General features: G+C 39.6%; 1 protein-coding gene across 1 annotated transcript in view; it reads right to left on the reverse strand.

Moving 5' to 3' along the window:
* Positions 1 to 2,216: 2,216 nt before the first annotated feature.
* The window catches only part of MESDC2 (mesoderm development candidate 2), a 33,770-nt gene continuing 25,618 nt past the window's right edge, over positions 2,217 to 10,368 (reverse strand). Inside the window, exons 4-5 of the mRNA XM_019503819.1 lie at positions 5,781 to 6,013; positions 2,217 to 4,395 (exon numbers count right to left, since the gene is read on the reverse strand). Coding sequence (XP_019359364.1) covers positions 4,134 to 4,395; positions 5,781 to 6,013 — 495 coding nt within the window. The 3' untranslated portion in view covers positions 2,217 to 4,133. The remainder of the gene's footprint in view (positions 4,396 to 5,780; positions 6,014 to 10,368) is intronic.

Consider the following 10,368-nt stretch of genomic DNA (forward strand, 5'->3'; position numbering starts at 1 on the left):
TTGTCTAGATAATAGTAGTTAACCTACACCTCCTCAGTTAATATAGTTCTGGCATAATGTTCAGGTCTTTCACTGCCAGTTCAGGCACTAGCATTCATTCAGCTGCTGCATGTAGCACTTCTTATGTCAAGCTCTGGGCCCCAACCCTGCTGAAATAAAATGACCAAGCTCGCACCAAAAAAAAAGAATTAGTGAAGGCCTCTCCAATGGAAATTGTCATGGTACTGGAGTAACCAGGCATAACCAGGAAAGATCACAATAATCACGATGCTCGATAAAACAGTCAAAGCATTCATATTCCTAAAATAGATTGAAAAAAAAAATTCAGCTTCATTCCTGTTTGCTGTATATGTAAAATCACTATAGAATTAATACTTACCAATGTAGTTAGTAAAGTTCTGTTACTAATCATCATGCAGCATCAGCCCAAAGTTAGCCAGTCTGCTTAAGCATACTGGATTAAAAAGACACTGATCTGCCAGTTTAGTCGCACCATTTAGGTGTTTGTAAATTTAGTTTTATGTTTGCCATGCATAGGAATCTATTTACCCCAAATAAATCTATTTGTAGTGGCATTACTGCAGGGTGTCAACTGTTCAGAAGACGGGGATAAAAAAGGAGCAAACATTTGCTTTCCTGGGAGTAGACTGAGTTTTCATCCATCTCTGCTTTGATAGCCAAGAAAATAAGATTTGAAAAAAAGTTACAGATTTAGGAGTTACCATGATTGACTGCATCATCCACTTGTCCTAAAAGGTTTTTTCCAGGCAATGGTGTGTTCATAAAGAGCATACCAAATCCAATACTTATACTTAAGAATCAAACAGTTGCCTGGGTTCCTGCTCAATTCTTTGTTCCATAACATCTTCATTTAGGATACTCAACCACTATTTGTCCATAAACAGGGTATAATCTGAAAAAAACTAGTCTGGCTTCAAGAGGGAGTTCATGAACAGTGCAATAAGTGTCGTATCTGATATCTGTTTTTAGACCAACTAAAATAGTTGGAAAAATTCTTCTTTGCAAACTTGGAGGTACCAACATCCATCGTCAGGCTGAAGAAGCATCTGCAGTTGGTCTGTGCTCTTCCTGGATGCAAGATTACAGACTTCCATCTAACTTCCATCCAGGAAGAACATAGACCAACTGCAGATGCTTCCTCGGCCTGACGAAGGATGTTGGTACCCGAAAGCTTGCAAAAAAGAATTTTTACAACCATTTCAGTTGGTCTAATAAAAGATATCAGGTTTACCCAAAGAACCTTGTCTGCCTATGTCTTAAGACCAACACAGCTACAATCTATAACCCTGTATCAGGAGAATGAACCTAATGACCCAGGAGTCCTTTTTATTTATTGTCCTGCTAATTCTAGGCCTTGCCTTCTATGCTGGGGGTGGATAAAAATATAGAGAATGAGTTTATAGAAGATGAAGAACCTAGCTGAATGCAAATATCTGCAAGTGTTATTATGAATTCACACTGAAAACAGCTGATTGTCAACTATAAGCCTATTAAAGTCTCCCTGAACTAGGAAAAAAGGTGATTAAAAAGAATGCTGGACGAGGTAACAATTTGAAGCACCAGTTGGCACTTACAAAAATCATACCGAAAAAATCAGATCACACGACCTAGCTCAGCTTTAAAATAAAACTATGGTTTTTGCAATTAGGCAGACTGGCTTTGACTGCAAGGAGAATTTTGAACATTCAGCGCTATTAAAGAATCAGGCTCTAACTTGCCTGTCTAGATATGGTTGCACTCGCTTCATTTTTTACACTGGCACTTTAAAACATTAGTCCCATGCTGGTTTTATAAGCTGTATCCTGACAATTTTAATTTTGGATACTTGTTCCCCAGATACAACTTAGTTGCTTGTATGGTATCTGTAATCATTTCCAGGTTTCATATTCTTGCCTTTAAACTGTATCATGACATAGACTTGTGTCAAACTGAATAATGTTTCAGCATCCCTTCACTGCATATTATACAACAGAAACACACTGTAATCTCATCAGAGATCATAAAAACATGTTAAAATTGCTACATTTAAAGGACTGTTTTTTAAGGCCTGGGTAAAAAGAAATCTGCAGTTTACCTTGCAAACTATCACGTGGTTATTTGTATAAGGATTTCATTTTGATTATTCTTCTGATCTTCTCTGAGAAAAGATGCAATAAAGGCCACACAGAATAAGGACCTAACAAGTGATGTATCAATGATGAGAGAACAATGAGTTTATAGAAGCAGAAAACCACTTCAATTCAAGTATGTACAGTTGTCTTAACAACTGTATGTATGCCATTAAGAGAATAGAAAAGCAACATAATTAAACCCTGACACAAAAATACTGTACAGCTTTTCATTCAAAGGCTTAGGATGAAATATATTACAGAAATCTATTCTACTGCAATCCCCTACAACTTAATCTTTAATTCACACCCTAGAAACAGGAAATTATCACCTTCAGATTTCATCAGAATCAGTTAATCTTTACTCATAAATAATTCTGGACCACAGACAGGGTTATCCTGTTTCCAAAAGATTAGTCTGTTAAATTAACATATTGTGCACATTTTTAAAAAAAAGAAATTATACTAAAACAGAAAGTTCTATACGAGTCTTGTAAATGTCTTTTTCAGGAACAAGCATTCAATTAGTAAAACAAAATTAACCATTTCTGAAGTATTTCAACATCAAAAGATGAAATCAACAATTATAGTTCAAGTTAGTACCTTTTAATTCTCCAAACACCTGGAGAATAACATTCCAGTGATATCAAACAAATAACAAATACTGTTCTTATCCTTTTAAAATGGGTAAGTTTTCTAGGTTAGTTTTTATGCTCAGTCTTCAACATATTTGAGCAGTAAGAAAAACAAGTTTCCAGCGCAAGCATGGATGCAGATACAATCAGAATAAAAGAAACCCTTGTTTATTACAGTTTTTTGAAGAGAAATGAAAGCTTCTCCCCAGACAAATCTTCATGGTATCTGACTGTTGTAAAAAAGACCGAATTACTTGGTGAGAATTTTTTTTCAAATAGGTGATTCCTGTTCACTTAAAAAAATAATTAAGGGGACCACCCAACTCAGAAATTGCATGCATGCAGCTTCTATAGGAGATGTATAAATATAACCAACAAAACAATCAGACCCGACATAAAACTAAATGTGCGGCTAGTTATCTCCATATTGCCATCAGTACTTATTCAAAGAGTTGAGTTGATTCTTAAATCAACCAACCCCAAATTAAATCAGGCCACTGGTATTTAAACTGACCCTCCTGCTTTTGTTTCAGCATACTGAATTTTAGAAAATAAATGCACATAATATATAGCACAGTACCTAGGCAGAAGGGAGTGAGTTAGACACAATAGGAGACCCAAGTCTGAATTTAATTTCACTAACATCACATTTACATCGTTGATCCAAATCTATTAATCCCACTATCATCATGACAAATGGATAGAAAATCTTCTCTCTTTCACTGATTTAGAGTACAAATATTTAACATGGTCTTTGTATTTACGTTGCATTATGTCTCCCAGGCACTTGTTTCAACATTAGCTGTGATATTTGGAGGCTATGCTTTCAAGGTTCATTGGTACTGTTATAGTGATCAAAATGCCCACAAGTAGGATGTTATTCACAGAAATTGTGGAAAAATATTGCTCAGTGCGCAGTTTGTATTCTGAGTTGTGACTATGTGAATAATTGACTTGCCTACACAAAATGGCCTGTCACTATTACATATTAACTTTGGTCCACTTTAAAGATTTTCTTTTTCCCCTCTTGCCATATGAGCAAAGTTAATAACATTAGACACAAAAGAACCTACTTTAACTTTAAACTGGTTAAGTAAATGTAACAAAAAAAGCTGCAACCTAAAGTAGTCAATCCCCACATATTAAACATTTACTTTGCTGTTACTTAAATGCTAAACATTAAAAAGTACACTTGTGTATTTAAACATAAGAGTCTCTTGAACCAAGAAATCCTTCTTGCCTTCCTCCCCACCTCCCCAAAATAGCCAAGACTTGTACAAGTGAGGTGGGAAACTTAGACAGGTTTCACCATCATAAGCAGCAGAACTGTTGATTCTGTTTACTGTACTCAGTCTGGTCAATGTGGTTGTCATAGCTCTTCTCTCTCTTTGCTAGCTTGGTTATCTTCAAGGGGTTTAGATTTCTTCTCAGCATCTTTTTTCTTTTTAGTTTTTTCAGGTTTGGTTTTGTTTTTTACTTTTTCACTTTCTTCTGCTCCTTTACCAGGGTAAACCTGCCCTTCGAGAGTTACATCTGCACATCTCTCCTGATTCACCAGAAAGTCTTTGATCTCCCAGGCATAGCTCCCGTCACGTAGCATAAAAATGGCACGGTTTGCACCTACAATAAACCTAAATGAGAAAACATCATCAATTAGCATACAGGCTTTCAAGGGCTAAAACATTAAGCCTCATTCAGAGGAGTTTCCAAAGCAGGGTGTACATTTAGGAACACAAAGGCACACATATTTAAGGGGGTACAGTTTCTTACTAGTATCTTCAGGGAATTAACTGCTGATACTGGTAAAGTGCCAGTACCATACTAAGCAGAAAGATGTTTCAAATACTGATTAAAATACATAAACACAAGGCAAAGAGAAACTTGTAGAGTAAAAACTCAAAAAAAGTTTCCAAATAACTACACTGGACTAGGACATTAAGTTAGCTTTTGGCAGTAATCTAGGTGTTGTAATTGAGCTGAAACTTCATACCATCAAGCAATCCACAAAAAGCCATGTTTGCCTGCATTTCAAAAATCTGGCTGATAATTACATACACACATATAGCATATCAAAGTAAGAGGCCACTAAGTGATTAATAAATATTATTACTGTGAACATATATTAAATCCCTTTCACATAGAGAGAAACAGTGTACCTTTACTTGGGGAAAGATTAATACAACAGGATTCTGAGTCTGAAACTAGGGCTGTGTGAAGCTACAAGTGCTGATTCGATTCAGAGGAGATTCGGCTCAATTCCACAGCTGAACTGACTCAGGAGACCAATAAAAAAGGTCCAAATCTATTTGGAAAAGATTTGGAGATTCGGGCAGTCCCCACCCACTGCAGCAGGGAGCTGGACCTGGACTCCATGCCAGCAAGTGGGGCCAGTGGGGGGGGAAGCGGACCAGCCGGTGAATGTGGGTCCTTTTTAAAAAAAAGCTGGTAGGCTGGGGCCGGGTGGGGCAGCCATTGATGGGGCTGGCAGGGAACGGGGCCTGTCTGATTCAGAGATTCGGTGGTGGCCAAAGATCTGAAATCAGATTTGGCTGAATTGATTTGGGACAGCGATTCAAATCACCAAATAAAAATCACTGCCTCCCGACCCCCAAATCGTCCAAATCCAAATTGAGTACTAGCTGCTTCACACAGGCCTACCTGAAACCTCTCAGTCTTCTCCTAAGAGCACAGAATCTAGCATCCTTCCATTTCAAGATGGCAATCTCTAAGAGTGGTTTTAGTAAAAGGAACAAAAAAAATCTTACTGAGGCAACCAAGACTTCCAGCTGGAAGCATATAATGGTAAATGCTGACAGTTCAAAAGATGGATAGTTGAAACGTATTCCAGAGCTTTATATATACCTGACCACAATACTCCCAGAGTGGCCTAAAGGAAGTTAAACAGGTTAAAGTGCAGCAATTTAGGACAGCAAAAAACAAGGATTTTAAGAGAGAAAAAGAAATATGAGGTTCTGCCCCAGCAACAAGAGTTTCTCAGCTGCATATAACTGCTTACCTTTGCACATCATAGTTTGCATTAAAGAGACTGCCCTGCCACAAGCTAGTCAGTTCCTCTGTCTCCTTTTCAGTGGGGTTTCCAGACACAGTCACAAACATCATAAGAGTCTTCCCCTTTTTGGTCAGCTTCAGGATGCTCTCAGGCTTGCCTGGATCAATTTTTGAAAAATCAACTGGTGCCGGGGGCCTTCTGTGTTCAGGGAGATCCCCCTCTTCAATGTCATCATCTTTCTGTTTTTAAATAAGAATAGATGCTTTAAAAAAAAAATGACACGTTAAAAAGTGGGAAGTTTCAAAAGACTAGTTTTCAGTTTGATTGAGGGGGGAGTTTTTAGTATATAAAAAAGTGACACATTAGTTAAGAGACTATTAACACATTGTTTGTGACGCAGACGACCTTATGCTTGATTTAACAGCAGAAATTCCAAAACAAAGAAAAATAGCTAATTGTGTATTATGAAGTCTTAACTATGAGCCAGAGCAAACTCTTAGGCAATGTTAACTTACATTTTGTCACTATTTCTCTCTTTCATCCCCTTACCCAACTCATATAGCTAGGGCAAAATTTTGCACATATTCATGCCTCTGAAACCCCATTGACTTTGAGGGGGTGAGAGGCTACAACTACAAACATCTGGTCCATTTACTGCATACTAAATAGGAAACATTACAGTCTTAGTGCCAAATCTATATGATAGAAATACTTTACTTGTTTATACAAGGCATGAAAAAAACAGAACGTGTCAATACACCTTGAACAAAAGCAGCGTTGATAAATCTTGCAATACTAGACTTTTTAAGTGAAGCCTTAGCTCCTAGAGTCATGCAATTACCAGGGAATCTCAGCTTGCTTTCTTTTCTTTCCTTTTCAAGTAAAGCTCTAGCCTGCTTGCAGAGAAAAACTTAAGGATGTGAACTCTAAAAACTCAAATCAATAAAAAATAACCCCTTTTACAAAAAACCCCAAAAAACAAAACCCTAATTTTCTACTAATTAGGCTGACATTCTATAATACTGAGGAATAACAATCTAGCTTGAAAGGTATTTGCTACTCTGCAAGTCTAACATAAATGGACTGGGCAAAGAGGAGGGCAGAGTGCATACACGTGCAGCCCACGGAGACAATTCCCACAGGGATGAGTGCTTCGCAAATATGTAAGCGCACAGGGACCATGCTAATCTTTTCTGTATCACTCCAGCTGTAAGTGCTGCCAAAGTGAACCTGGTTATAGTTGATCGAATTTAAAAAGGAGAGAACTTTTTCTCAAAATGGAGAGCGAGCTTCTATAGAAAGGAATCACAATTCTTGGCATTCCTCAGGGGAGCACAGTTTGTTCACACAGTGAAAAATGAAGATGGAAAAAACTTACATGGGCACGCTCCCCAAGAACAAACAGCATAGCCCACTGAAAGGAGGCATTAGGTGGATATTCTACATTTCATTTGATTTTACATGCTCAACAAAAATGTACACGCTTAATTCCCTATAAGAGCACAAGCCTCAGGAATAATTAAAAAAAGAATATACACTTACCCAGGCCAGGCACAGACATTACACTTTTACAAGTAAAAGTGATCAGAAGTTAGTCTCTACCCATAACAGAACAAAAGTTCGGCACACGCAGACTGGTTTGAAAGTGGCAGAACCAATGTAAGAAGGGCACCCCTACCAAAGGGAGAACGCGTGTTCCCTTTGCTACCAATCAAAATCTATGCCGCTTCCAGAAAACCGTGCAACTTAGAACCATTCCACCTAGAGCTATTTAAATGTCTGCACCTAGCCAACGTGTACATATCTGAACCAGAGGTACATGACACAGTTGGTGAAACTGGGTGGCTTCCTTTCTTTTCAAAGATTGCAGTAGCAGTCCTCTAACATTTATTTCCCCCTTTACTGTTTCTGGTGCAGTTAAAGAATTAGAATTAGTTACAAAATGGAGTTACAGTTTGTACAGAAATAACCAGACTATAAGTTAAAGACAGACAGTAAAGCTAAAAGATGCTATGCATTCAAGCAGTGCCTGCACTTAACTGATAAATAGATAACCAATGGTGCTACAATGTAAGCAATGAACAAATTGGGACTGGTATTACATTATATTGGTGAGTGACTTATCCTTGGAAGAAGGTTAGTTTGCTGTGTTACTCTGAAGCAAGGCAGAGCAGCACCTTGCAGCCTAACTGCTTCAGTAAAGCATAACCTTTCAGAAGTGACAGCCTAATTATTCAGAGTCTCTAAGGTGACACCCTGCCTTATCCTTGAAAAGGGTCATGTAGGATGAGCTGGCTTCCCCTCTCAAACAGGTCGTGCTTGTTTGCTTTCTGATTAATTTCATTTTCATTTTGTTTGCTTTGACAAAACCCTGCTGCAATTTTTCACTTTGGAGGATCAGTGTTCCTTCATAAAGAGCTTTTATTTTAAGCCTTTTCTTATTCACTTGTTTTGCATAAAACTTATGAGCTAGACACATTTATGTTTATGTGGAAAAGCTGTTTTCTGATTGAGCAGAGCCAGAAATTCCAGCCATAATCCCAGCTCTGCTACTGACTCACTGAAGAGTCTTAAGTTATACATGTGCTTTTAAAAACCCCTAAAGTGATTTAGAAGTGAGGCCCCAATGAAGATCAGTTTAATATTCCATTCCATTCTCTCTCTCCTTCATCTGAAGAAACGGACCACCACTTTCTTTGTGGGAATGCTGAGAAAGGTCACATTTGTAAAGCACTGTGAAAATGTAAAGCATTATGTTGCTGAACAAGAAATAAAAGCAATTTGATACTATTTTAAATTTAGTTTGATCAGCAGAAATGTAGCCTATTTTGCACATTTGAAATGGGAAGCTAGGAAGAGTTTTAATTTAATCCTATTGTAGCACACAAACCATTGATGGCATTAGTAACAACAGACATTATTAATATGAATGGCTGAGAAAAAGTCTAAGTCAGGGTGGGCAAAATGGTGGATCCAGCTGGTGGCTGGACTCCATTTCCCAGGAGCCACTGCCCACGTGGCTGGGGCCAGTCTCCATGAAGACCCCAGCAGGAGCTGGTAGGGCCCAGGTTTCCATGGAGATCAGCCCCAGCAGCGCAGGAAGGGCACACGGCAGAGTGGGCAGCTGCCCTGGGGCTAGGCTGGGATCTTGCAGCGGTGACAGCATGGTCCAGAGCCTGGGCAGAGCCACAATCTTCAGCCTGCATGGTCCGGGCAGGGGCGTGCAGGCAGCAGATCGCAGCGCTGCCCTGGCTCCAACCCATACTGTCACTGCTGCAAGGAGCCGGGGTAGACCCATGACCCACTGCCTGCATGCCCCTGACCAGACCATGCAGGCTGTAGATCATCGTGGTTCTGCCCTACCTGAGGACCATGCTGTCACCACAGCAAGGAGCTGGGGCACAGCTGCAACCTGCTGCCTCCATGCCCCTTCCCCGGACCACGCAGGCTGCAGACTGTAGCTGTCACCACTGCAAGATCCCAGACCAGCCCTGGAGCAGTTCCCCACACTGCTGAGGCTGGTCTCCATGGAAACCCAGCCCTGCTGCTTGGGTCTCCATGGAAACCAGCTCCAGCCACATACACAGGGGCTGCTGGGAAATGGAGTCCACTGCTGGCTGCATCTGGCCCACAGACCAGACTTTGCCCGCCTCTGGTGTAAGTGTTCACAAAGCCATACTGCTTTAAGTACAGACACAAGGAGCGACTGAAAGCTTCTCTATATGGCACATCATCACTTGAAGACTTCTCAGAAAGCTTTGTAAAAGACATATGATAAAATTACTTAAAACATGGTTTGTAATGCAGACTAAATAAGTGAAAGGAAAAGCAGCAACTGAATTTTGTTTGACATGAATGAATCAGTCCACTAGACATGCATGAAAATTAAATCCACAGAGGAAGCATTAAATGGCTCAAACAAGACTACACTTCCTGACCCTCACAGGGACTCGCATCACAGACCAGGCTTTCCATTACCAATTCTCGCATACTGTATTTCTATAGAAATAGATAACGAAAAGTTAACCAGGGACACTGGTGATTATTCTTTTAGCTCAGTCAAGTATGGGCAACTCTGATGTTTAAAATGAGTGCAATAACAATGAACTGTTTTAAAGAACATGAATTTAGCCTTGGAAAGAATTCTGGGACAGATTCTGGGCTCCATTCCATTGCATGCTTCTCAGGGCTTCTGGAGATCCCCTTTGCACAGGAGAATGCTCGAGTGACCTGAAGCTACCAGTTACTTTGCTCCTTTACGCGATTCTCAGTCAAGGTGTCACAGGATCCTTTTAAGAGTGTAACATAACATTAGCACTGTTGTATGTGCAAAGATTTGCACACAATTCACAAGATAAACCCAGAGATTTTCAGTAGGAATGCACAGCATCAAAAACATTCCTAGTTGTTGTGCTCCATGCTCTTTGCAACAAAAAAACCCGTTCCTATTACCTTTCTGTAAAAAGCGAGTGAAAGCTAATAGATAGTATTTTCTGAGAGGTACCTTGATCTAAAAAAGGTTGAGAACCACTGCTTTAAGTCACAGAGTAAGGCCCAAGCGCACTGCAGACCAGGATGAGACTTGTCTGCTACA

Source organism: Gavialis gangeticus, unplaced genomic scaffold (assembly GCF_001723915.1).
Source record: "Gavialis gangeticus isolate Ggan-Ray unplaced genomic scaffold, GavGan_comp1, whole genome shotgun sequence".
Lineage (NCBI taxonomy): Eukaryota > Metazoa > Chordata > Crocodylia > Gavialidae > Gavialis > Gavialis gangeticus.